The sequence below is a fragment of the Sinohyriopsis cumingii genome, chromosome 2 (assembly GCF_028554795.1).
Source record: "Sinohyriopsis cumingii isolate HCF-2022 chromosome 2, ASM2855479v2, whole genome shotgun sequence".
In the NCBI taxonomy this organism is placed as follows: Eukaryota; Metazoa; Mollusca; class Bivalvia; order Unionida; family Unionidae; genus Sinohyriopsis; species Sinohyriopsis cumingii.
In genome coordinates, this window is record NC_142962.1 from 90915679 (window position 1) to 90943527 (window position 27849).

Genomic DNA, 27849 nt, shown 5'->3' on the forward strand with positions numbered 1-27849 from the left:
ATTTTCAAGATAGTCTTTATGATGGCCACACTATAGATCTGATCAACATTAGTTTCATTTAGGGCCAACAATGTATCATAATAGATGTTTTAGTGAAAACCCTGTTGTAACTTTAACTACTTGTTAGGTGTGTGTGTGATTAGGATTTTTAACATAGCTTTAACAATTTTTCAGTCATATCACTACGATGTCTGCAGTGTGGCAGTTTATAGTGATGTCCAGCACTGGGGCATCATGCCGCAGACATGTAGCATGATGTCCCACCCGGTCACATTATCCTGACACCAGGCTGACCAGTCCTAACTTCTTAATGCTTAGAACCTAGCTAGGCAGCTGTTAGTACCATTTTTGTAAGTCTTTGGTATGACTAGGCCAGGGTTCGAACCCACAACCTCCCGCTTCCAATGTGGACGCTCTAACCACTAGGCCACCTGAGCAGTTGACTACTTGTTTGGGAGAAGTTGTGTAACAAGGCTAGTATTACATAAGTCTAACTGACTGGGAACGAGAACTAAATACTACACACTTTCAAAAACCTTCTGATCCAGTCTTGACAGAATAATCTCAAGCACAAGACTATTTTCATACCTGACAATATAGAAATTTCCTAGCTATACTTTAAAAAGCCAACACTGACAATAAAAAGATGGTCTAAATATACCATCCTCTGCCACTGTAGCCTTTAAAGTGCACAGCTTTATCAAGCTCAACCACTTAATATGTTTTTGGAGAACCTCTGAAATGTGATTATTTTATAGTTTTATCTAATTCTTTCTCTCATATCTTTTAATGAAGTTGAAACATAATTGTGTTGTGATGGTACAGAGTGCACAAAAAAAACCCAATAAAAAATAGTATTAATTTTCATCAGCCAAGATGAAAAACAAGATTTATTGAAAAGACCATACTGCATTACAGATGGGGCCAGAGTACAGTAAAGGGACTATTTCAGTTATTTCAAGACAAAAGCACTTTGCTCCAATACTGCTGACAGATCTTTCTCAGCCAAAGTTTGTGTTACATATAAAGTTGTTGTTGTTGTTGTAGGGTTTAACGCCATTTTTCAGCACACAATAGGCTATACATGGCAGCCAGTATTAATGGTGGAGGAAGAACCCGGGAAAACCCTGGAAAGAACCACTGACCCACGAGAAGCTACTGGCAAGCTTTCTCATATACCCACATTGGCTGAATCCGAGACTCGAACCCATGCAGACAGTGGTGAGATGGCAGTGATCCGTAACGGAGAGTGCGTTAGACCACTCAGCCACTCGGGGCTCCCACATATAAAGTAACTTTTGCTTTAGTGTAATAAGAAGCTGGCAATGACCTGCATGTTCAGGCAATCCTGAAGCTTTGAATTTAAATGTGGTGGATTGGTGCTATACCAACCGGAACACATTGACAAATCAATTTCTATGACAACTGTATCCAAGAAACTGGCCTATTTGCAAAACTTAAAAATTACAGAAGCAAAAAAAATCACCAAGAAATGCACAATGACTCAAGTTATACAAGATGAATACAGTGAAGCTATGTTCCAAATCCAATGAATGTGGGACAACATCGTACAGAGGTCTCCCTTTTGACCCCACTCCTTTTACCCCAGTGGCCACTCTCCTTAAAAAGCCATAATCCCTTGGCAACAATGTTAAATTTACCACTCACCAGTAGCCACATAATACGGTTTACAGATTGAAATTTGTTTAAATATATTGATAAAGTAACTAATTTTAATCCATACAAAGAAGGTAAGTGATCGGATTATCATTACAGCTGGGTGTTCCTTTGAAGTTAGGTTATGCAACTTAGATAATTACTGGCTTTTATTATCACCAGTAATTATCAAGATTAGATAAGCTAACCAATGAGAAGTACAGTATTGTTCAACTCATGTTAGAGTTACGTCCAGTCACTGTTAAAAAAATGGCCTGTTTGTTTAACTGCAGAGAAATTTGAAGTCATAAAGATAAAAATAAATAACATCCATTTCTACAGCAGTAGGAAAATGGATTGAATAAACAAAGAAAGTTACAACCAATGGATTTATTGACAAGATGGTTTGTACCATGACTGATGATTATTCAGAATTATTTTATTTAACATTAATACAAGTTTTATTATGATGATTTTATTGCTTGCCTTTGAGTTTTAAATGAAAATTTTAACTATTTTTAAAAAAAATGGTTATGCCTTTCCTACTTTTCATGTAATTATTATTTACATCTATGTGATGCCCCTCTGTTGCTTACAAGGTTGATATCACTCTAATGAAATAAAAGCAAAAACAAAATCTTTAATATTGAGGTTAACGGTGTGAATAGATGGCCATATAGGCAGATGAATGTAACAATGGATGGAAAGTTGGACTGTTATGAACTTCCACCAAGGCAGGCTTGGAAAAAGTATACCTGGAAAATATGAACATCATCTCGCAAATTCAACTATGAATGAGAACTACCAAAATATAGCAAGAAAAAGCAGATTTACCTATCTTTCTGTAAGTGGGTTTTCTTGGTTTTTCTGATAGTAACCGAGATTTCCTGGATCCAGTCACAACCCCTCAAGTGCTCTAGTTTAAACTTCCCACTGATACTAGCCGATCCATAAGCAGAGGCATAGTTCTCAAATTGTGCCTTTATTGTTTTAGCTTTACTCTTATCACTTGTTGTACTTGTTGGTGCAGATGTCCTCTTTCTGGATTCCTGCAGGATAAAATGTGTGTATTAAAGATCAATTGGTGAAAGAAAAAAAGGCAATAATATGTGTTTGTACAAAAATGTATAATAACTAAAGCCCAGGGTCAATTAAATCATGTTTTTAAACTTGACAAAGGAGCAGATATGTTGGTGGTCATATTTGCACCATGTTAATTAAGAATCAGTTATATACTGCAAGAAGTGTTGTAGTGAAAATCCCATGTCAATGCAATCGGTCATTAAAGAGTAATGATAGCAATACTTTTGAGATGGCCACCATAGTACTCATTTAAGGTCTGACTAGCATTTTCATTTAGAACCAGCCTCGTTGCTAGTGTTTTCTGTTTCAGGAAACCCCAATGCTCATCTGACCGTGAATGCAGAAGACTATAAAGGTTTTCAAGCCTATCAAGGCAGCTAATTTTGGAGGTCACAGAGCATCATTTTCATGAAGGAAAAACTTGTTTATTTGAAATGTCAATACAATTCTACAACCATTCCAACAAAGAAGCAGCTTTAACAAGATTTTTCCAAATGGCAACTGTGGTAGCCATTTGGAAGGTTACCATATTTACTGTATATATTGAAACACTGTATTTGCTGGGACACCATAAATTAATTTCTAACAATTTTTTAGTGCACTGTTTGTTCTGGGACACATCACTTTTTTGAGTCATAAGTTGTGAGACCCCTTTTAAATCATTCGAAAATTACATATCGGAAAATGCATTCTAACTTAAATTTATTTTTAACAAAAATATCAAACTGTGTACTTGAGATAAAACTCTAATCCACTGCTGCATCATCTCATCGACCCAACCCTTCCCCTACACATGTACAATCTCTGTGCATGAATACATGGCATGAAAATTTTTCATTGGCAGAACAAATCTTCTGAAGCAGAAACTGCAAGGATTAAAGTAATTTAAAAAAAAAAAATTACCAATCTTGCGAATTCGCACTTTTAAATCCCATCTTATTGACAGTCCATCCAGGAATGAGATCAAATTACACTGAAATTTCATCCACGTTAATGATCATATTGTCGGCAAACTCGTTCATGAATTCATCAAACGATTCTTTTCATTTTCTCCAATTCTTTTGGGCGATGCTGGATCATCAATGTCCATGCATGAAGTATTATATTATGTACATTAAAAATTATTTCCGTTGTTTCCTTTTAGTTTCACAATCCCATGAATACTGGTAAAGAGGAGCCAAAGTTGGCTTCCCTCTGTCGGCCAACTTTGTATATTTTTTAAAAATTTAAAAACAAAAATTGGCCAACTTAAAAGAATCTAAAGTCGACATTGGAGGTCAGCTTGCTTTTTCTAATAAAATAATCTTTGTATCTGATATCCTGTCATTAAGTCTGAACAATGAGCTTTTATTTGCTGCCATTTGTGTTTATTCACTACCCAAGATTCTCTCTGCTTGGAATATGTGGACATAATGCAAAAGGGAATTGATATCTATGAGTAAACAGTATACACAGCAATAACTTGCTTTAATAATACTTTCTGTAACTCATAACGAAAAGATTGTCTTTTGAGCTGAAAGTGAATGCATTTTCAAATAATGATTTTTAATTGCAAGATATTGTCATATAGTACATATAGTGGATATAGTACAATCTTGGTTATTTTGCACCTAACGCAATGTCATGTGTGAACAGCAGATGCCTTCAAGCAATTGGTTGCTATTTCCCTCTTTTGCGATTTTGTTCGATCCAGTTTTCTTTTGGATAACATATTCAAACCTTTGAGTACAACCAAACACAATCTGTTTCTTTTTATTCATATCAATGAACAATGTGTCGTGTATTATCTGACATAAGCAATACACGCTACAGTAGAGATGCCTACACTACATAGACGGAGTTCATGGATATATCTTATTTTTTAAATGCTCATGATAAAGAAAAAAAGAGGAATAAATGACAACATTACAAGATTAGTTTCATTCATTTTATTAACAAATAAATTGTTTTATCTATTTTTTGTTACTTAACTCTTCAGACATATGACCTAGGTCAAAAAAAGCTTCACTAAAAGTTCTGGGACAGGAAAAAAAATTATTTTATTGTGTCCAAATATATAGGGCAAATATGGTATCTTGATATTTAATTTTTAATTAGGACTAACATATATTGTAAAGTGTTGTAGTGAAAAGCAAATTTCAATCCAACCACTTATTCAAAAGGAGTACAGTAACAATATGAAGATTTTGCAAAAATGCCACCATGGTCATAATGCTGGGGAGGGGGTCCATGAGACACTTTTTTTTATATAGGTCTAACTATAATTCTTTTAGTAAAACCAAAAGCCCAATTTTGATACAGCCATTTATCCTGGATAAGTAAGCTATAAACAAAATCTTCCAGATGGCCAAAATGGATATCTGTTCTGAACTGTTTACATTTAGAACCAACTACATGAGAGTCTCTGTTTCCGTGAAAGCAAACATCAGTATGACCATCAATTCTGCAGAAGTAGAAATAATAACAATTTCAAGATGGCCACCATGGTGCCTATGCTGGATGTCAGATAACTTTGTACTACCAACTACTAGTATGTATCAAAATAACTCTTTCAATGAAAACCCCTATGTCTATATGACTATCCATTCAGGAAGAATAATGATAATATTTGCAAGATGGCAGTCATATTATATGTGAGACTGGCACCATTACTGTTTATTCTATCATAATTTCTCTCCTTTGCAGGCCTGTGACATCTGAATCCCTTCAGTGCAATGTGTCTTGTTGCAGACAAATTCTCTGTAGTTCATTCCTGCCTTATATCTGTAAATCCGTATTTATAGGAACTCATAGCATCTAGAACATACATTAAGCTGATACTTTTTATATTTAGTTTTAGCAATGGTTGAGAACAGACAAATTTTTGAATGATGATGATCAAGCTTAGTCTGGTGATCAGTACACTGCATGCTACATGTACATATTTTTTAATGTTTTACACACTCACCTCCCACTATCCAGCATCAGTGCACTTTTATGATGGATTTTTAAAAAAGATCAGAAGTATTAAATGTCCATTCAGCTAGTGCTGCTTACAGATAAGAGGTCAGCAGCTACAAATAATTGGTCCTGGACACTGGACCACTGGAATTTTCAGGCCTTGTTTTCTGTGTTGTTTTGTGTGACTATACCATTCAACGCTGCTTTTCTGTCTGACATTTGCATCGATTCAAACTTTTGACTGCATACATAACCCAATTCAGCTGTCCTCATGGGATTTTTTTTTATCAGGATATATTTTTACAGTAACTCTGTATCATGCTTCTTGACTGCACAATAGTTACTCAGCAGGAATTTATATCATTGAAACTGATTTTAATCAAATGCTCTAAATGTTTCTCATATTCCAAACTGTAGAAACTAAATAAACAAAGGGTATTATTTGATTCCAATGGTCATTCTCTGCATCTCAGTTCCGACATTTTGAAAATGCTGTCTGCATAGTAATGTCAACTACATCTTTATGTCAGAGCATAAAACTAGTATGCTATTGCAGTCTGGCTTGTTTAAGTGTTCAAACGACTAAGAGCCTGAATTAACGGACAAGTGCAAAATTTTAAATACATAGCTCTTTAAGCACATTTCCCAGTCTATACTTAAAAAGTACTTCTTACTGAGGCATGCTCAATATGGTTGATACATCTTGAATTATGATATAATTATGTATCAGACTTGCACAACATGTAACACTTACACTGAAAATATACTTCTCTTGTAATTTTTATACATGTGTATTTACCCTGAAAACATACTTCTTTTGCAGTTTTTATGCATGTTTATGCAAATATGTGACTTATGTGGAGCTCTGCAAAACTAAATTTTGTTCAGATTTACAATGACCCTGACCTTTGATTTTTGACCCCAAAATCAACAGGTCTCTTCCTCTTCAATAGTTTAGGCACAAATCCTTCACAAACTTTTGTGAAAAAATTGGTATATAAAGCTACACAAAAACACTTTTCTTCTTTGGTCAGTGAATTTGAAAACAAAATCAAATGATTTCTACTTTACTTAAAGTGGAAGCCATCCAAAAACATCAGTGAAAGTACATGGTTCAGAAATGAAATTTCTATGCAGAAACCCTTTTTTAATTTTTCAGCCAGTGCCCTTGACCCTTGACTTTCTAATCCCAAATCAACAGGTTTACATTTCTCAAAGTAAAGGCAACCCAAACAGTTGTCCAGATCTGTGATGTAAACCTATATTACTAAGCAAAAACCAATTTTCTTCTGTCAGTGACCTTGACCTTTAATTTTTTTAATCCCTAAATTCATTAGGCTTCCATCACACTCTGAATATTTGGTCCAGGTATGTGATGTAGAACTATTTTTGTATTCAGTAACAATCGCCTTAATATCATTTGAGCCCAAAATTATTAGGTTTCTTCCTTACCCAAATGCCAGCAATGTACAAAGTCTGGTAATGGTATATGATGGCAAACTTCAGAGATACTGCCAGGATTTTATTTAAAGAGAGGATCCACTCCCTTATCACAAAAATAAGGGGGGGGGGGCGGGTGTAAAATAAAAATGAGTGGGGGGTTGAACAATCATAGTTCAATATTAATTAAACACTTCAATATCCATATCTTTTGCTTCTTGCTCTACTCTGTTAGAGCCCAAACTTAAATAAATATCTTTAAAAGATGTCACTTCTAGTTGTATATGTAATAATCTGTTAACTCTTTCTGAGCTAATTCTGTTCTTTACATGTGTATGAAATATGTTTTGTGCCGAGAACCCCCAACACAGTCTGCTATCTGAATGGGCTAGCTTACCCAGCTGAAACAAGTTTGGAAACTGTTCTTTGTGGCTGTTATGTTCAATTTTCCACAGATCACATATATTGTCTTTTGGATACTTCTTCTCCAAACAAGATAAACTCAGCCAAAGTTTCACTCAGTTGAATTCATGTTTTACTGACCACTATGCCAAATTTGCTATATGTTCCATGATGCTGTATTAGGATTTTAAGTCCATCAATGCCATAGTCAGCTTGTTCAGACAGAGGTATTTTGATCTAATATCTTTACTTCCTAATTAGGCTAAATGGTTTTGTAGTACATGATCCCACAGTGCTAAATTGTTTGAGGAAAAAAGAATTGTACTCTACCTTAAAATTGGCTGTAATTTAGTTTGGTTTGTTATTCTGCCTTTTGTTGTTGTTGTTGTTGTTGTTGTTGTGGGGTTTAATGCCTTCTTCAGCACATGATAGGCTATGCATGGCAGCCAGTATTAATGGTGGAGGAAGAACCCGGGAAAACACCAAGAAGAACCACCAACCCACGAGAAGCTAATGGCAAGCTTTCTCACATACCCACATTGGCTGAATCTTAGACTCGAACCCACGTAGACAGAGGTGAGTAGGCAGTGATCCATAACGGAGAGCACTTTGAACCACTCGGCCACTCAGGGCCCCCTGCCTTTTGTAGATTTAATTTCAAAATAATGATGAAAAGGAAGTCGACCAGCATGCCATCTGTTTTTGTCAATCCAGCATGTACACTTGACTCATATTTGACACAATTTTCAGGTTCAAAATCACTTACTGCTATCTCCATTAATATCTTCCCAGGTCCATTAATCTCATATACTTTATAACTTTAAAAAATTCGTCATCCTCGCTATCATCAGCCAGTATTTGCCAGACAAAATAATCATCTAAAGATGAACCACACAGGGAACCGGGCATTTTGAGTTTTCTAGGAAGCCCATATTATAAACACGTTTGTACAACTTCCTTGATGCAAGGTTCAAACCACAACAGAATGTTTGTTCCTGTACCCAATGTGCCATAAAAATAACTTTAACAACTATGCCAAGCAGAAGAACCCAGATGTGAAAACAGTTACAAAAAACATGTAAGAAAAGCTCTGATACCTTAACTGGCGTGACCTATGTTGTGACAAACATATTAATGATGAACCAATGAATAAAAATTGAATACTGAGCAGAGTACATTTCATATGCATGACTTTAAAGAAATTTGTGGGAGTTCTCAATCATCACTGGTCTGCAAGTGTTCGAATTTATACAAATTTGGCATGATTCATGATGCAAACATATATTAGGAACAGATGAACAAATGAACTGATAGACACCATAACTAGATGCTCTACCTAACAGCAGGCATATAAAAATTAAACTTGTATGCTCTTTAATAAGGTTATTAGTATACAGCAACGTATGTGATAAAATAATAAACATGAATATTCTGAGGAGTATCTACATACCTTTCCTTTGTCTGGTGCATCAGTCTTGTCCTGAAACCCTTTGATGTGAAGTAAGAAGGACCTTGGCTTGGACAGGAGAAGTTGGGGACTTGTTAAAGATACCTGTCCACAATTCCCTGACAAATCCAAACAGGTAGCAATATTAATTGGTCCACACAGAATTTCTGCATTATGGCTTTCAAGAAACAAAGGATCCAATACACTATTCCTTGCAGAAACGCCACCCCTTGGGCTTCCACTGCTTCCATCCATGTCATTAGCTGCCGAGAATCTAATACCAAAATTAATTGGATTGTCCACTGGGATGGATCCCGATTCATCTCCTGTAGAACTACTGTTCCTATGAGAATTAACTTTGGTACTACAGCTAGCAAGAGAATCTTCAGATTTCTCTCGGCTTGATTGCCGTCCCAGATTACTGACATTCTGTTTTAGTAAAGTCATTTCTATATGTGGGGCCGAGGTGCACAATGGATGAAAAGAGAATTTCACATCGACATGTCCTACACAGCACATCCTTGGAAGAACTATCTCAAACAGGTGTTCATCCCATGTATTGCTGCAGTAGAAAATATTCATGCATTCAATGCTTCACCTAGGAATTTTCTTAGAGAAAATAAGAGGGGTACCTTTAGCAACAGGTATATTACTGTTTAAGGAAAAGGCACTTTCTTCAACAAATGAGAATTTGTGTGTTTAAAATACATGCTGCAAATGATGAAATTCAAAATTTCATATTTCAAAAAAAAGCATAAACAGACAAAAAGTATAGTCATACATTTAACCTATATTAAATCAACATTAATAAAAATTGAAATAAATAGAAAACAACGCAGTTTCAAGATGGTGTTGCGGCAACTGGAGAGGAGAGAAGAGAAAAAGGCTTTGGAAAGACCGTGGGGATGGTTTAGAATGACACTGAATACAGAAGGAACCAATAAGTTTGGGGAGGTGGAAACCCCTGTATATGTCTAGCTGAAGCGTGACTGTACAAGAATACAATTTCTCGAAACCAAAGGGAAAATGAACCCTTTACCTCATGCAAGCGCCTTTGGACACCTCTACTCCATTCGCATGGAAGCGCCTTTTGACGTCTCTACTCCATTCGCAAGGAAGCGCCTTTTGATGTCTGCTGTAAACATCAGCCATTTTGAGCCGATTTTCGTAGCGCCACCTTCTGGGGAAACCCCGTTAAATACTACATTCATTTCTGCGAATGACAATTACGTCAGATCACGTGGTTACTGTTTATGCTCTGGTCGATATCTGCTATTTAAAGTAACTGGTTCGTAATCTCCACTCTCCAAAATGGAGGTCGCGGATTTCATTCAGTACTTACGAAGTTTTCACGAATAGAATCAAAACTATGAAAGCTTCAATAACTTAGGTAAAGGCTCTGATATTGATGTAGGCAGCAATTAGTTTCTATAAATTAGTTATGTAGACGCAGACAAAAAACTTGTAAATTTCGAGTATGAGAAATGGCAGCTACGGTTGGTCATGCGGTCTCACTGACTTGACATTGAACGAGTTCTCTCAAGATTTTAAAGCACATACAAAATTCTTCCATGAAAAATAGTTACACAGCTATAACAATCGGACTTTACTCTTAAATTTTTCCACACAAAATAGACGTGTACCAAAAATGTAAAATGGTTAAAATTGCTGTTAAACGTAACATACACTACATTGCTTAACAGTTAACAGGAAGGCCAATGTGTATGGAGTCAAATAGGTAACAGGTGTTCTATTTATAGCGTGCTACACTAGGTAACTTTGCTCTATGAGGTAAAGGGTTAAAGAAAACTGCCAAAAGTTATTCATATTGGCATAGTATCTAGGAAATTAATTAAAGATATTAGATGAAATGCACCTCTCCAATGTGTCTAGCAAAAACTATAATTAAAACTGCAGACTTTGTTACACAATGCAGTACATGTTTGCCTCACCTTTTTACTGAAGTGAATAAGAAATGTTTAGTACTGCCTTGTTGGTCTCCAAATATTTTCACTACCATTTCAATGTAGGCAAGCACACCTTCAACCCAAGACCAAAGTCTGAAACATTACATCGATGCCATGGACAGACAGTGTGTTGAGATGGGTGAAATGGGTATGAAAAAGGACCAACAACCTGCTTTACTGAAGAGTTTTATATTCACAGAATTGTAATAGTTCTGCAAAACAAACTCTCTTATCCTTACATACTGTCTTGTCCATCCACCCACCCAAACTCTATCTAACACTGATGACAATACTGCCACACTCCACAAGAAAAGTAATGCCTATGACTTGCATGTGCAATTGCAGGCAAGACAATTATACTTTATTCATGCAGCCATAGCACTAATAAATCACTTCAATCAATCCAACCTATCTGTTTGTAGTTTCCAGGTGCGTGTGTGTTGTGAAGCCTCTCCCTGGTGCTGCAGATGCTGGGGGTGTCGACGCTGCTGTTGCTCTTGCTGGATCTCATTCCAACAGGGGGGCACTGTGGCTGTGAATCGCGGCAACAGATTCTCAAACCGGGTCAGCTGATGTAGTAAGACTAGGTTATCGAAACTGAGATCTTGCTTGGCAAGTAATTCTGAACCTATAAAAGATAATAAAAGCACCTATTGACTGATAATGATGCATCTTTTAATATTAAATAAAATATCACTTTCAAGTACTTGGACTCAAGGCAGCCTTTAGTTTTATGGGCACTGTCATCACTATGTTTGTCAACAATTTGTCTCTATATTTTTCACCAGAAGAAATGCTTAAGTAATTCTGTTCTGTATGTTCATGATCAATAATAGTCTAAAGTTCTTTCAATTTAAAAAAAAGTACAGCATCTAGTTATGGAAGATATAGTTTATACTATTAACTCTATCTTTTAAACTATGTAACACAAAGAAGCAAAACCAAAAAGTTTAAAAACAGAATCATCAATAATTTATTTCTCCAAGCTACAAAATGAAAATTTAAGAGACATTTACAGTATTGTGAATTAAAGCCCAAATATCATCAATGTCCTATCACAAGTTCAAAAGTATAGAATGCTCTGAATGAATTCCAAGTCTTGAAAATCCTGGTGTACCACAATGATAGTATCCAGAATGTATCTAAATGAGTTCTCATAAATCAAAAAGTAGTGTTCTGGTCCAAAACGTCAATGAGCACTTTTAAATCCAATGAATAATTTAAATAATTATTCAAGAATTGTATCTGAATATGTTCTTCATTCAAAAGATTGCAGTAATTATCTGGTATTTAAGATACTGGTCATATAATTAAATTATTATCAACTTGTCAACTTAAAGTGTTACTTGTTATATTAGTTTTCAGTTGAAATTATAAATAATGCCTAATGTGCTTTGTTTCATGTTCTTGTATAATTTATTCTCCTGAATTTCTGCATCTTGTATCTTAAAGTTTTGTATCTTTTCAATTTGTCTGTTCATAACACCAAACTGGGGATTCTAAATAGTACGTACCATAGGTTACTTCCCTTGCTCTCCTCTAATAAAAAACGACTACTAATTGCATGGACTGTACCAAGTGTATACATGGCTTCAATATAAAATTACTAGAACCAACTCTCTTTACATTTCACAGATGCTATAAACAACAATCAAACCCATTTGAGATCTTGATGATTCAAGATTACAGACCAAGTCTTGTTAAAATCTATAAGAAAGTCAATTTGTTACATAGATTACTTTTCTCTGAGAATAATTACCTGATCAAATTAATGGTAAGATATGAGTATTGCCTCCCAAATCCAGCCTGACTAAAATGACAAAAAAAAAATCATCTTTTCTCTCTATGTCATACAGACAAAGGGAAATAACCCATTAACTGCCCGTGCCTCTGCCAGGTGTTGCTAGTTTTCAGTGATATGTGAACATGGATGCTTGCATGGTCGGGTAGTTGGGAAGGTTTTTATGTAATGTGATTCTCTAAAAAAAAACATAATTTACTTTATAAATTTGCTTTTTCCTTCAAGTACGTTCCTGATCACATTAAATGTAGCAGAATAGGTAACAGAAGGAGGGAATGCTGAGCATCCAGCCACTACCTCGGGTATCCTTCTTGGGAATTTTGGTTGGATTGCCCATGTGAATGATACCCTATTCTACTAACTGATAGGTAACACAGGACATATCCAATTAAGAAGGGGAGTAAAGAAATCTTCCTGACATAACGCTGTGCTGACTCTTAAGTGGATCTGGTTGTCAAATGGGCCACCCTCACAGACCCAGAGTTTGTCTCTGCAAAGTTAAATCTCAGAGAAAAGCTCAAGAAGGTTGACTCTACATGCCAGCCAACTGCTTCTCCTATGACTTGGATCAAAATGTTGCATTCGAACAAGAGGCTTGCAGAGATCTATCTGAGCTAAATCTCAAATAAAAGCTGAAGAAGGTTGAATCCACCTGCCAGCCAACTGCTTTTCCTATGACTTTGATCAAAAGTGTTTCATTCGAACATGAGGCTTGCTGAGATTGCTCTAATCTTACAAATTAAAATCTTCAAGAGGTCACTCTAATCTTGCAAGGCTTCAGAGTAAGTTGAACATATAAGCCACTTCAGCCACGAAGACAGGGCTTGCATCCTGCATTCCAGCTTTCACCAGAAGAAAGTTGTTTGTGCATGCCACAACTTGCTCTAGGATATAATGCACCTGACATTTCTACTGATGTTATCCCACGGTTTGATGTTGTCACCATGGATGTGGTCTGTAGAAGGGCCATTGCTATGTCCATCAGTTGTGTGAATAGCCATGGTCTGATGCTGAGACCAAATGAGAATACCCTGAACTAATAAATTATGTCCTTGTAAGCAAACTGCAGGAACTTCCTGGAAGCTTTGTGAATTGGGACATAAAGATAAGCATCTTGTAAGTCCACACTGATTGTGAAGTCTCCCTCATGAGAGGCATTTAGAACCCATTCTGAACCATAGGGCATGAATGAATTGACTGAGGGCACTTTAGTCTATAACAGGTCAGAGAGTACTGTTGGCCTTGGGACCAGAAACAGTCTAGAATAAAACTCTGTGAACAATTTCAAATGCCCTTTTCTGATGAATTTTGTTGTTGTTGTTGTAGGGTTTAATGCCATTTTTCAGCACACGATAGGCTATACATGGCGGCCAGTATTAATGATGGAAGAAGCTGGGAAACCCCCAGAAAGAACCACCAACCCATGAGAAGCTACTGGCAAGCTTTCTCACGTACCCACACTGGCCTAATCTGAGACTCGAACTCGCGCAGACAGAGGTGAGATGGCAGTGATCCGTAACGGTGAGAGCTTTAGACCACTCGGGGCCCCAATGAATTTTGTTGATCTGTTGTTGCAAAGTGGTTGTTTTAAGTGGGTCTTTGGAGAGTGGAGACATTGGTAGCTGAAGAGCCCCGGGACAGTGGCAGAGGTGCACTAAAGGTGACACAGAATCCCTCTGAAACCACTTGCTAGGTCCACTGATTATTATGGCAAAGATGTATACATTCTGCAGCAAAGAATATAAGCCTTTAACCCACCTGGATGTCTGATAAGGGCAGCATGAAGACAATGTCATTTCTTGTTATCATGAGTTCTTATCGTTTCTTAACATATAATAAAAGGGACAACAATTTCCCATTTCTCCTGTGTTCCATTTAAGATCTTAAACCAATACTTCAAGCTACATGTACCCGTGTAATAGTTTCACACCAAAGTTCAGCTCAGAGATTCAAAATTTTTCTAATCCGGGTTTCCTTCGAATATTCCAACCCCATTTTTCACATCTGGACATTTTGGATGGAGTGTAGGTTCAGAGCAATTACATATAAAAAAATTTGAATCTGCCGCCACCGTATAATAGTTTACCAGCGGGGCCTAGCAAATTTAAACTAGGTTATACTGACTTATACCTGCATTTTATTTTCTCAAAAATGGCAAGTATTATAAATGTTATGTCTTTATTCCGCTGACAGACTAGATAAAACTCAGCATAGATGAAACCTGACCCGGTATTCGCCATTTGCGTTAATAGTCACATTACTTCACAAATCTGAAACAACAACATCAGAAGCCCAATAGTCATGTGATATCAACAACAAACTCCTTTATAATGTTGTTGTACAAAATTTCAATTAAATTAAATGAAAATCTGATACCTTTCGTAAAATCCAGAAAGAACATATAATTCTCAACATTTTTATTTCGAGAACAACTACAAGAAACTAAGCCAGTCTGATTCATCAAGCAGAGCAATCTGGGTCCCTGCTTTGCATGCTCCCTACGTGAGAGAGCACATCAACGTAGTAGTCACGTGATACAACAAAACTCTGAAGTTGGCCTCAGAATAAATAGAGAATGTTGTGCTCCTTCGTTTTTGTATTATTACAACCAGTATACAACTTTAATTTTAAAAAAATTCTACAATATTTGAAAATGACGGTTGTGAGATTGTGTGTGCTTGTGCGACATGCAATAGAAATTGCTAGTACCAGCTCAAATTGCATTAACACATTAGTTTCATCATCTTTCAGCAGATTAAAGACCTAAAGATTTTAATACTATCGCCATTTCTGAGAAAATAAATAATTTTCATATCGATTTCATGCAGGTATGACTCGGTTAAACAACATTTAAGTTTGCTAGCCAATCTGCTAAGAGGCTATGCTTTAACGCCACCATGTTGGCCTCCTGTGCTGATAGACTGGTTTTCATACCTTCCATTTAAATAAATACGGATATCGAGCTGTCTGTGAAACAATAAAGTCTACTAGATGAATCTAATCTAATGAGTGCTTGGATTGTCTCAACAAATATAGTTACATCAAGCACCCAAATGATCCATACTCCAACTTGCTAATATTCTGATTAGAACTCGATAAATTTAACTCACAATCAGTTCAGTTATGACCCTATTATGTAATTGTTTTGAGCATTAAGTTGTGAAGGAAAATTACCGGGTTTTTCTCGACTTTCGTCAATATTTGCAAAATTCAAGGAATTTTCATGGTTGAGAAAAAAATTATCATTTCTCCCAACTTTCTGGTAGCGTGAGAACCATGTATCATTGGTAGTGATTGTAAGCATGTACTTTTTTCTTGCAAAAAGTAAACTTTCATGGCACAATAAACGTATTCCAGTCACTTTGAAAAATGCAACAATCCATCAGATTCCAATGCTTTATTTAAGTTTGGTGCAGACTTCCTCTGACAAAAGGTGTTTCTATTGAAGACTGTAGTTGGCTTTCTTTGATGAATGATGCATGTGTTACTGAAGTAACAGCTAAAGGATAGCTAAGGGGGACGAAACAAATGCTTCTTTCTTATTGTGGTGTCAACCTCAAATAATTGTAGAACAATGATTGAGACAGATTTTTTTGTGTTGATTTTTTAGTATTTATAAAGAATGATCGGTGCTTCAAAGGCAAAAAGTTTTCCTTGAATTTGCAACAAAATTTATTTTTTCTGGGTTCTTTTCAAAATAAAAGGAATTAGCTGTCGTTTTGTCTATTGTAGCAGTTATTGTTCCTGCCTTCAAAGGTTGGTTGATTGTGGAGCGTCCCATGGACTATTGGTGTGTATCACAACATACTGTACTCAGACCAGATGTCAGTTTAAGCAGATTACGGTGGAACAATGCAGTGTTAAGATGACAGTGTATCCCCCAGGGGTGTAAAATTGAGGGTACAAAAAACCCCTAGGTGTCAAAACTGGGGGGTCAAATAATAAATGTGGGGGTCAAAAATGTACTGACAAATTTTCATACGACTCGTACTTTTTCAGCTTGAAATAGGATATTGCAACTTGCACAACATACTCTCTCTCTCTTTCTCTAAACATACAAATACACCAACATGCACAATTAACAAACAAATGCATTGTCCATTCAAAGAATAATTTTATTAGTTCATTTTTCTTTTAAGTCGTACTTTTAACAGTCTCCTCAACATTATTATAGCCCAACACATTACATATAAGCCAATACAAAATGCCAAATAAATCTTTTTAACCAAATGGGAGTTAATTTACGGTCTTTCATCAAATGTGTACTATCATAGGTTTCACTGTACTTCGTCCTAGAACACATTTATCCAAATATCAAGGAGGATGCGGATTCATCTTCTTTCTAATAAGTTACACTTGAACTTTAAGATCTTTATTTTATTGCAGTAAAATTTAAAAACCAACAAAATCTGCAATGACCCGCTGACTTTGTAATCCAAATAACGCATTTGTCTCTGCAAGTTTACTGATTTCTTTATTGTGAAATAATGTCTTAGGTTATAATGTGTTCTCCAGATATCTTATGGCGAACGAGGGCCTATTTTTAAAAATTCTAAAATCTTGTCACGAAAGGATTATTCACTTTTGCAGTCTTTGCAATCACGCGATCAGAAGTCACACCGGTAATCATAATGAATATTCCAGTCAAGGGAATAATTTTCTCCATTTTTCATTAAAGTTAGATCCACATTTACTCTTCTGTGTTCTGCTTCTTTCACTTTCTTCGCTAATGCTTTTTAGTGCACGACGTTTTAATCTGGAGATCACTTTCTAGTGCAACGAGCCTTGATGTTAAATATCTAGAACAGCTTGCTGAGCTCGATGGAAATCACGAGAAGCTCATGAGATTAGGGGAAGCTACTCCGTCATAACATTGCCTATGCTAGTCTGGTTCATTGTTTTATATGTTCCCTGCGTTGCACTTTGCTATACGAATAGAGGAGCGCAAGGCAGGGAGCAAACAAACCGGGAACCAGTCAATGCCTATACGCGAAGTATATACGATGCCATCCATCGTCCAATGCATTGGGTATTAAATAAATCATGATCATATTATGAAAATCCTTTGCGTCAAAAAAAGCATGGTAACAAAATGTGTGCATCAATTTTCTCCAGCGTGCGTCCCTGACGCACAAATGTGCGTAAAGGGAAACACAGAGATGATTTGTCAATATGAATAATGAATTATTTTATGTAACAATAGATTGATTTCAGTGCATTTTATATCAAGTTTGTGGTTTCCTTTCATGGTGCCTCTGAATTGCTCAACTTCAAACACAAGATACAAGTTTAAACAGCCAACAATGTCGCATAAATAAAATCACCACATGGTATATCTTGTGTCCAAGAAGGAAGATAAAATCGCAATTTATGACATTGGCGAAGCCCAGCATGGTCCCTGAATAAACTCTTTCATGTTATTTTTCTTACTTTTAAAAAGACAAGAAATATTTATCATGCAAGAGAAAAATATATATACATGAAATTTCAGGAGCTTTACCACAATCATCTTATATTAGAATTCTTAAGCGATCATCTCCCCAAAATGATAATAAACTTTTCACATGTTATTTATTTCTTGTATGATTAAGATACGTGTGTATGATATTTTGGGAGGCACGCCACTATCAGATTACATCCGAATTCGTGTTATAACAGAGTATGTTACTGCAGGGTCACACTACTTATATTTGGGTTGCGAGGCCTCTGTTTGTAGAAAATGTTCTACTCTGGACAAATAGAAGTAGTAAATGGAGTTTTTCACAGATTTGGCATCAACCCCTGTATCAAGAGGAGATCACTAACTGCCACCTATGTCAGCAAGTAACATTAAGCTACTTAACTAAAAAGTTTAGTCTGGGAGGGCTGGAATTGTGAAGTGGTAGCTGTTCCTCAAAGGTACTATGATCAGGCAATGTATTTGAAGATGAAACCAAGGTACAGATAAACAACATGAATTTGATTGTATACCATTCCAACATGGTAGATGCAAAGTGGCATAAAACATGTAACTTGTAATTATTCCTTGTCATAAAAAAAAGGTCCAAAATGTTTCTAATTTCTTCCAGATTAAACCTCAGATTAAAGTGAGATCTGCCTAGATACCTGTTCCCTGCTTGAGTCTATTTCTATTGGGTATGGAGTCTCTGCTGTCCAGGACAGCAGCAGTGGCCTTTGCTTCTGGCAGATCTTGGGTTGATGGTCGATTCTCTTTGAGCTTTGCCACAGCTGCTTGGGATGGGGATGGGTAGACTGGAGAGGAATTACCCCCTGCCTCTACAAGGTTCTCCATAGACTCTGGAAGATCTTCACTCAGCTGGTAGAGATACAGCTTCCCCAGAGCTGAGCACACACATAGACGGTCCAAGCCTATAAACAGGTGAAGTATACAGTAAGCTCTGGAATTTTTCATAACCATGTATTAACAGCAAGGTTTTCAATAATTTAGCTTATTTTAAAAAATCATCAATATAATGATATAGTAAAATTCTGAACTTCCATGCATCAATATTGCACTGAATAAAAAGACATGACCACATAACCACATCTGCTTCGTCTGAAAGGAAACAGCAATAAGCATTTGCTAAGTTCACGATTTGTTTAATTCATTTTGGTAAGTAATGTATTACATACAGACATACTCATAAACTTTAGGTCACCTTACAGTTTCAAATTGTACAAAAAGACTTTCTTTTTTGTTTATAAAAAACTATGAACACAAAGTGCTATATACTGTACATAAAATGCCTGCCAAAAGGGTCATGGTGAAGATACTTGACGTTTTAATCTTGGAATCATAGGGACTTCTTTTTCTCAAGAAAAAAAAGAACAAACCAAGGAAATTTAGAGAATGCATATTCAATAATATTCCAGCTGTCATGCAAAAGCTTATTTCCCTTGGTCAAATCACAGTGACCTTGACCTATAAAAATGAATTAATACACTTCTTGGTATAACCAAAGGCAACAAATCTAAAAGTTTTGGCAAACATATATTTGGTCAAGTCCATGTTATTCCAAAGAAACTAACTTTCTCACATATGACAATCTGGACCTTAGAGCTTGGCATCCCTAAATGAACAGCATTTTCTATACCTCATTTGACAACCCATTAGCAAAGGTTCATGAAGGTGTGTCATGCAGTACTCAAATCATTTTGGTATGGTTGATCACGTACACCTTGGTCTTTGACCTTTTGACCCCAAAATCAAAAGGTTTTTATTGTGTTATTTTAGAGCAATGCACATGCAAAGTTAAGATATATAAACCTGATCTTGTTATTGCATGGAAACGCATCTGATTCTGTTAGTCCCAGTGATCTTGACTTTGAAACCCCAAATAAATATGGTTATAGTCTTCAATGGGGCAGACCAATTGGAAAATCTGGTAAAGTTATGTGAATTAGAACTTGAGTTAGTACATGGAAGCTAAGCTGTTAATAGATGGACAGTCATACATTAAATGCTCTGCTTTACAGTGGAAAAATAAAACTGAAAGCAGAGTTTGCATTATCTTTTTATATTCTCCAACAGCTGAAGAGCAAGGAAATGAAAAGGTTATAAAACAAGTCATCATTTTCTCTCACCTGAGCAATAGGTTACTCCAGTAAACCGGTCCTCTTCAGGAGGAGAAATTTCAGCCAAAACGGAAAAATTATTCACAGTATATACTGATAATTTTCCACTGGAAAATATCACAGCTATTAAACCTTGAAGTTCACTAGAGGAGTCACTTCCAACTGGTTTCCTGGAAACTTCAAGGCTTTGACTAGTCTCCCCTTCAACTAAATCAGTCAACTCATCTTCTGACTGGTCACTGATGTCTTGAGGCAGTAACACTGCAGTTTGGACAGAATCAGCAGACTCAAAACAATACACTGCTAAAGGACTCTCATTGATACTTGCATAGTGGCAGTCGGAGTCAAATTCCAATCTATAACACAGAATTCCACCCCACTTGGATAAACTGCAAGAAGTTTTGCTAGTGCTGTCCACTGATGCATTCTCAGCACTTGCAGAATTCTCACAGCAGGTTGTGTACCCCTCCTCTGAAGTCTGGGAGGAATCAGAGATCACAGATACAAGAGAATCACTGGAGTCTAGAACTTTATTAGAAACTATTACTAATATATGGTGCCCATCTGGTGTTGGTAGAATCTGTCTCACTTCCATATCCTTGAAATGGAAAGCCTCTGGAAGTTCTACACACTGGAGAATTGTACCAGAACTGGGAATACTGGTAACTTTCCGTATTGCACCATCAACACAAGAGGTTTTACCCTGGCTCTCTTCATACCCTCCTTCCAAGGTAAATTTTGCCTCTGTTTGGCCACTTGTGCTCACCGAACTTGGACCTGGAGTGAATCCGATTATTTGAACATCCGGATCCGGATCAGAATAGTACATCTGGTCTAAAAGATCCCAGTCCTGATTCATTGTTAGGGCTCCAAGTGTTGGAACAATATTACTGGTACTTACAACAGGTTTTAATGAGTCTGTGCTGGCTAATTTTGTCAATTTTTTATTGTCCTCACAGACTGACGTTACTAAAATGTATGGTAGAAATAAAGTAGCATTCAAAATCTCTTCCTCTGGGGAACACTTACACTGATCTGAATTATTTTCAGAGCTAATTATTATCTGCAAGGAATGGTCTCCACTAACTACTTCATTTACTTTGTTCATTAACTGAACATCTGTAGTCCTTGAAGCTTCAGCATCATGCCTTGGTGCCTCTGAATTTATGGAAAGCTTTGACTTTCGGAGTGAAACTCCACAAATGAGAGTAGGTTGGGGAGTTGTCGCCACATTATCTTGCTTGGCCCCTTGTCGGGTGTGCTGCAATGTGCTTGTTCTACTTGTAATAAGCTTCTCAACCAAGCAGAGAGAACTTACTATTACATCTTCACAGGGTCGCTTCCACTTGCAGTTGGCATCTGAAAATACAGTGTGTACAGTTTTCATTACCATGGCATATTAATGCTATCAGAATCTACAGCAGCTGAATATGTAGTCTTTAACCCTGGTATTGTCGGTGCACTAAAACACACCAGATACAATGCACTTAGTAATCTATGCAGCTGTAACATCAAATGAATGAAGAAAGACCGCATGAACCCCATTTTCAATAACTTTAATTTTCTCAAAATGCTTTTTAACTTTAAATATTTTTAAACTTTACCTTTTAGGGGATAAAAAGCTCTGATTTGTTTCCATGACCCTGTCATCTGACCCCAAATAACTCAAGGTAAGATGGGGCTGATTTATGGTATATCTTGTTTACCTTCAGCTCTTTCTCCAAATGTTATATATGTACATGTAAAAAACATCTCTTCCTAAAGCATGGATATAAAGAACTTAAAAAATTTGTTTTAAAGACTGGATCTGGATTTGGATTTTAACACAGCTTTAACAATTTTTCAGTCATATCACTACAATGTTTGCAGCGTGACAGTTTTTTAGTGATGTCTAGCACTGGGGCATCATGCCGAGACATGTAGCATGATGTCACACCCCATCACATTAGCCTGACATCAGTCCTAACACTAACCTTTTAATGCTGAGTGCCTAGTGAGGCAGCTGTTAGTACCTTTTTTATAAGACTTTGATACAACTTTGCCAGGGTTCAAACCCCATGACCTCGTGTATCCGAAGTGGACGCTCTAACCACTAGGCCACAGGAGCGCTCCAGTTTTAAAGACAGTTCGTAATGTCAGAGACCCCAACCCAATTTTTCATCTGCTAATCAAGATGACAGGTGAAAGCAACATAATTCAAGTACGTAATGGGGTGTAGGGATGAACTTTCCATGTGGGTGAGGTTCCCATCTGCTCCAGGCTATATGACCCTTGACACCTGCTTTGACTGAAATTCAGGCATCAGTTATTAATATTCACATCCTATGTTTCCTTGTCCAGATATTGTATTTGTGTACTCACATACCTGCAAGCATGCTTTTCATATTTTTACTGCATTAGTTATATTATAACTTCTGAGATCTAAAAAGCACAAGTGTATCAATCTGCCAAATGAAGCTTAAATAGATTTACAATAGATCACAACAATTATTTATAGAAAATCCACAAGTACAAAATTTAATAAATCAACCAAGTTTACTTTATTTATTACATTATGAACCTTAAGCATATCTGGCCTACAAGTTTATAAAAATTTGTCTTTAACTTTTCAATGTTTGTAACACCAAAAGTTTGCCCTTTTCTTCTAGACAGCATTGCATTTGCGACATAAAACTGGCATTTCTCATTATTTGCCACACTAGTGCTGCCAGGTCTATTTAACTCATGTGCATTGTTACGTTTAGGTTCTTTTAAATAGTAACAAGAAATAATTTATTTCCCTAGAAAAACAAGGTAAAACCGAGCATAAAATTATGGTTCTACACAACTACTCCAAAAATAATCCAAGAAGAATCCAAGAATTGAAAAAAATAGAGGTCCTAATAATAAAAAGTCCTAATGAAACAGTTCAAATCCCAATGATATCCAAAATGGAAGGTGATGACATATGCTGTGGTCAGTGTCATACTGATGTGTCAACAGTTCTTTGTTGAATCACAGAAAATAATATTCCAGTGTTTGAATTCTTTGTAAATTTCGATAACTGTCCAAGTCCAAGAATTAATTTAGAGCACAAGTATTTCCAGGGAAAAATAATCTCTTGGAATCAAAATAATTTGAAGAAAACAAAATAATTAGCAATCAAAAAAAAAAAAATGGTCACAAAAGAAAACACTTTACTTCTCAAGTGTTAAGGCAAGAATAACTATTGTTTCTCAAAACATCAATAATAAATCTAGTTACAGCACAAAACAGATGCCCGGATGTGGATCACATGATCATGTTTTTGAACAACATAGCTTTTTACATGCTTAACATCACATACTCCCAGTATGGCCTTGACTAAAACCAATGATATTTACTCTGGGAAAGAATAAATAAATTTTGTTTAAAAAAGTTGTTTACTTCAACTCTTACTGATTCTGAATCAAGGTCAGGAACTAGGTCAGCATTAGATACAAAGTTTCTATTATTAGGTGTTTAAGAAAAACAGTCAGATCAAACTGAAATTTCTGGAAAATGTCAAATCCAGTAAATAAAATTACATTACAATAGCATGTAATGGAATTAAAAAAATTCTAACTAACAAACAAACAATTAAATTAAATCAAATATAAATTAAATCAAATATACATAACAGCATGCATGTGTCGTTGAATTTCTGCATTATGCAGTTAGACTCATCTTACAAGCAAGTATATAATAATCTTACAAGCAAGTATATATGGTATCTTGAATGATACGAGATTAATATACTGGTTATACACCATCTACAAAATGACAAGACAACTTAACCTCATCAAATGACACAGTCTCTCCTTGATCAAAATGGCTTGTGAAATGCAGCCCAACATTTTAGATCATAGGCTTGTTTAAACTAACTAATAAGCAAAAGAATACAGCATCAATAGTATTTGTATATTTATCATGAATAAATTAATGTCTCTCTTTCAAGTATCTATTAATTTTTAATGTACATGTGAAGATTAGATTATGCACTAATAGAATGCAGACTTCTTATGCATACAATGTTTTCATTAATATCCATCTTAATATAGTGGATGAAAATTTAGCAAATACAAAAATATAGAGGCAATCTAAGGAATGTAGACTAGTAACAGTCTGAAGGCCTAATTTTACCTTTAAAATTTAATGAAGATATCTAAAGTAATAATAACTTTCAAAGGCCCAATTTTACCTTAAAATTTAATGACAAATAATATAGTAATAACAAGTCAAAGCCAGATTTTACATTCAAATTTAATGAAGATTAATAGACTAATAAGAAGTTTCAAGGTCTCTATGTGTGTGTATGTGAGATTTGGATTTTTAACATAGCTTTAACAATTTTTCAGTCATATCGCTTCGATGTCTGCAGTGTGGCAGTCTATAGTGATGTCTAGCACCGGGGCATCATGCCGCAGACATGTAGCATGATGTCCCACCCAGTCACATTATCCTAACACCAGGCCAACCAGTCCTAACACTAACAACGCTGAGCACCAAGCGAGGGAGCTGTTAGTACCATTCTTGTAAGTCTTTGGTTAGACTCTGCCAGGGATCGAACCCATGACCTCCTGCATCCAAGGCAGAAGCACTAACCACTAGGCCACAGAGCGGTTTCAAGGTCAGACTTTAACTTTACAATTTAAAGATTAATACAGTGATACAAAGTCTGAAGGCCAGAATTTACATTTAGAATAATTGGAATAGTAATAACAAGTTTAAAATCCTGATTTTACATTTAAACTTTAATAATTAAAGAGTGGTAACAAGTCTGAAGGCCATATTTCCCTTTTAACACACAGTTCATAAAAACCGATTGTCACAACCATCCACCAATGAAATATTACCCATCAACATTTTGCAGTTTAAGACCATTTATACTACCAACAGTATAATCAGAACAGATTATGAAAGGAGTCAGATATGATCATATGTAAAATTTGAAAAAAGGAGAGAGACAAATATGTTTTCAAAATGAAATACATACAATCAGAAGGCTTTTTATTTTTACAATGACTAAATTACTTCCACAGACTATATGCACTAGTGCACAAAAGAAACTGATTTTAAAAAATGTTCAAGTACTTCCTGCATAATAATTTTTACAATAAAAAAAAAACTTATTCAAAAGAATCTTATTGCAAAAAGATGTGAACCACTAGTGAGTGAGCATGCACACACACACAAACACAACATAAACTGAAAGGAAAAGGAACTGTTTATATTTACATTGCTTTCAATGAATAAAAGTGAATGAAGATATGCACCAAAATTTGATTTGAATCCTTGAGGCAGTTTTAAAGATATGACCAATTAATTATGAACATTACAATTTTATAATTTTTCATCCTGCAGCAATCGTTTTTGTGCCATTTTGAAAGCATAGTCCTAGGGTTATAGGTTTTATGACCACCCAGGCTAGACATGGTCACCTGCCTCATCCTGTCTTGGGGATAGCATTTTTGGGTCCATTTTCACCTGTACCATGCAGACAATATGTTGAAAGTGCCATGAAATGCCAGCCATTTTTTTTAATTAACAGTGAAATGGTAAGGTAAACATAAGCCCTTTATACTGCTTTATTGCTACCATTTCAGTCCCATAACCTTCAAATGGAGTAGATGTGCTCAACAGCTATCAGGCATTTAACAACTCTTAGCAGCAGCCATACTGGGTTCCAATTCTGATTTAGTGTCTTTAACTAAAGCTCTTTGATGGTGTGTACAGGTGTTTGTTACCTGGAGTGAGAAAGTCCACTTCAGAAGCAGTATCATGCAGTCCTTCTGCTGACATGGCATCATTCCCTGTGGTGAAGGTGACAGGAGTAGAGGGTTCAGTTTTGACTGACATGGCATCTGTGCTATCCACTCTGGGTAAAGAAGAAAAACAGGCAAATCATAACTTTTCAATTATCATTGTGAAAATATTGAGTGTGAGGATTCCGAAACTAAAATGATGCTGCAAGCTAGTGGCTAAATCTGTACAGTCATATCATAGTTAATTTGGTTATCATTATTATCATTGCTGACAGTGATGCATACATTCTTCCATTCTAAAGAAAGAAAAATTGGTGTTCCTGTGTTATCTCAAATATTTGCAACATTTTTGTTTCCATGTTAAAATTAGTAACAATTTAATTGGATATTTAGGACTAAAAAGGGGATTCAAAGTTTCTAAATTCTTTATTGGACTTTTAAGACAATAAGTTGTTCACTTGATATTTTTATTATATTTACTTTATCAAAACATTCTTTAAACATATGACATAATTATTTGAAAAAGCTAAGGAACTTTCAATGTCTTTATTGAAGATAACTTCCAGTATAATTCCAGACAAAACTTCTAGATGATAACCATGCAATATATCAGCAATAAATTGATAACATACCTGACATATTTCTAAATGTCATGCATGTTTTAACAGAGTGATTAAATGTGTCTTTAACGTAGCTTTAAACAATTTTTCAGTTATATTACCACGATGTCTGCAGTGTGGCAGTTTATAGTAATGTCTAGCACTGAGGCATCATGCAGCAGGCATGTAGCATAATGTCCCATAGAGTCACATTATCCTGACACCAGGCTGACCAGTCCTAACACTGACCTCTTAATGCTGAGCAGCTGTTTGTTCCCTTTTTGTAAGTCTTTGGTATGACTCGGCTGGGGATTGAACCCACAACCTCCTGCATCCAAGGTGGACGCTTTGACTACTAAGCCACAAGAGCGGTTAGTGATTAAATGAAGGTTGCATTTCAACAAGAGGCCCAAGTACGTTTAAAATTGTTCACCTGTTGACATCCGTCTAAAAGACAAATGCAGTCTGGATTGGAATCACACTTGCAAATGCTTTCTGTCAAATACTGAGTTTTTGATAAAAAGTCAGTTGAATGTTGTTTATTTTATGTAACGCTGCTTGTATTGGATGCCGTATCGTATGTGTGTAAAAAATGAAAGGCCTTTAAGCCAAAATGCCTTATTTCAAATTTGGTCAAAATCAGTTTAACAGTTTTTAAGAAGATGCTGTTTAAAGGATTTCTAATTTTAGTAACTGCAAACAATATCTGAGGGCAGTACAGCACCATCTGATTCAAATTTAAAGGGCTTTCATGGACAGGAAGACGAAGTGAATTCTATATGCTGCCCAATTCTCACAAAATGGATGTGATGGTAACTTGAGTTATAACACTGGTCAGATATGCTGAAATTAGTTGACATAACATACCTTCACCTCATTTTTTTCTCTATTAGACAAAGAAGCAAATAATTAAGCAATCTTATTATTTTAAAAATATATGTGCAACTACATTAATTTATTCTAATTTAACTGTCATATGGTGTTAAAAAAAATCATTCATCAAGTTCTGTCATGCTGCAGTTAGTTCTCAGTAGGAATAAACTTATACAGTTATTCCAAAAGGGTGATGAGCAAGACAAATAATAAGCTGTGATTTCTATGGAAATCAGCACAAGGTATGTTTCATAGAATGTGTGTATTATGACAATGACTGTACTGCAACATTGTGGCCTCATAA

The 27849-nt window shown here is 35.8% G+C and overlaps 1 protein-coding gene across 1 annotated transcript in view; it reads right to left on the reverse strand.

The window, feature by feature from the left end:
* LOC149805354 (dual E2 ubiquitin-conjugating enzyme/E3 ubiquitin-protein ligase BIRC6-like) overlaps nt 1-27849 on the reverse strand; it is a 221346-nt gene that overhangs the window by 160174 nt on the left and 33323 nt on the right. Inside the window, exons 10-15 of the mRNA XM_089949602.1 lie at nt 26056-26186; nt 20321-21670; nt 18842-19105; nt 11344-11563; nt 8972-9530; nt 2491-2705 (exon numbers count right to left, since the gene is read on the reverse strand). Of these exons, the coding sequence (XP_089805728.1) occupies nt 2491-2705; nt 8972-9530; nt 11344-11563; nt 18842-19105; nt 20321-21670; nt 26056-26186 (2739 nt within the window). The remainder of the gene's footprint in view (nt 1-2490; nt 2706-8971; nt 9531-11343; nt 11564-18841; nt 19106-20320; nt 21671-26055; nt 26187-27849) is intronic.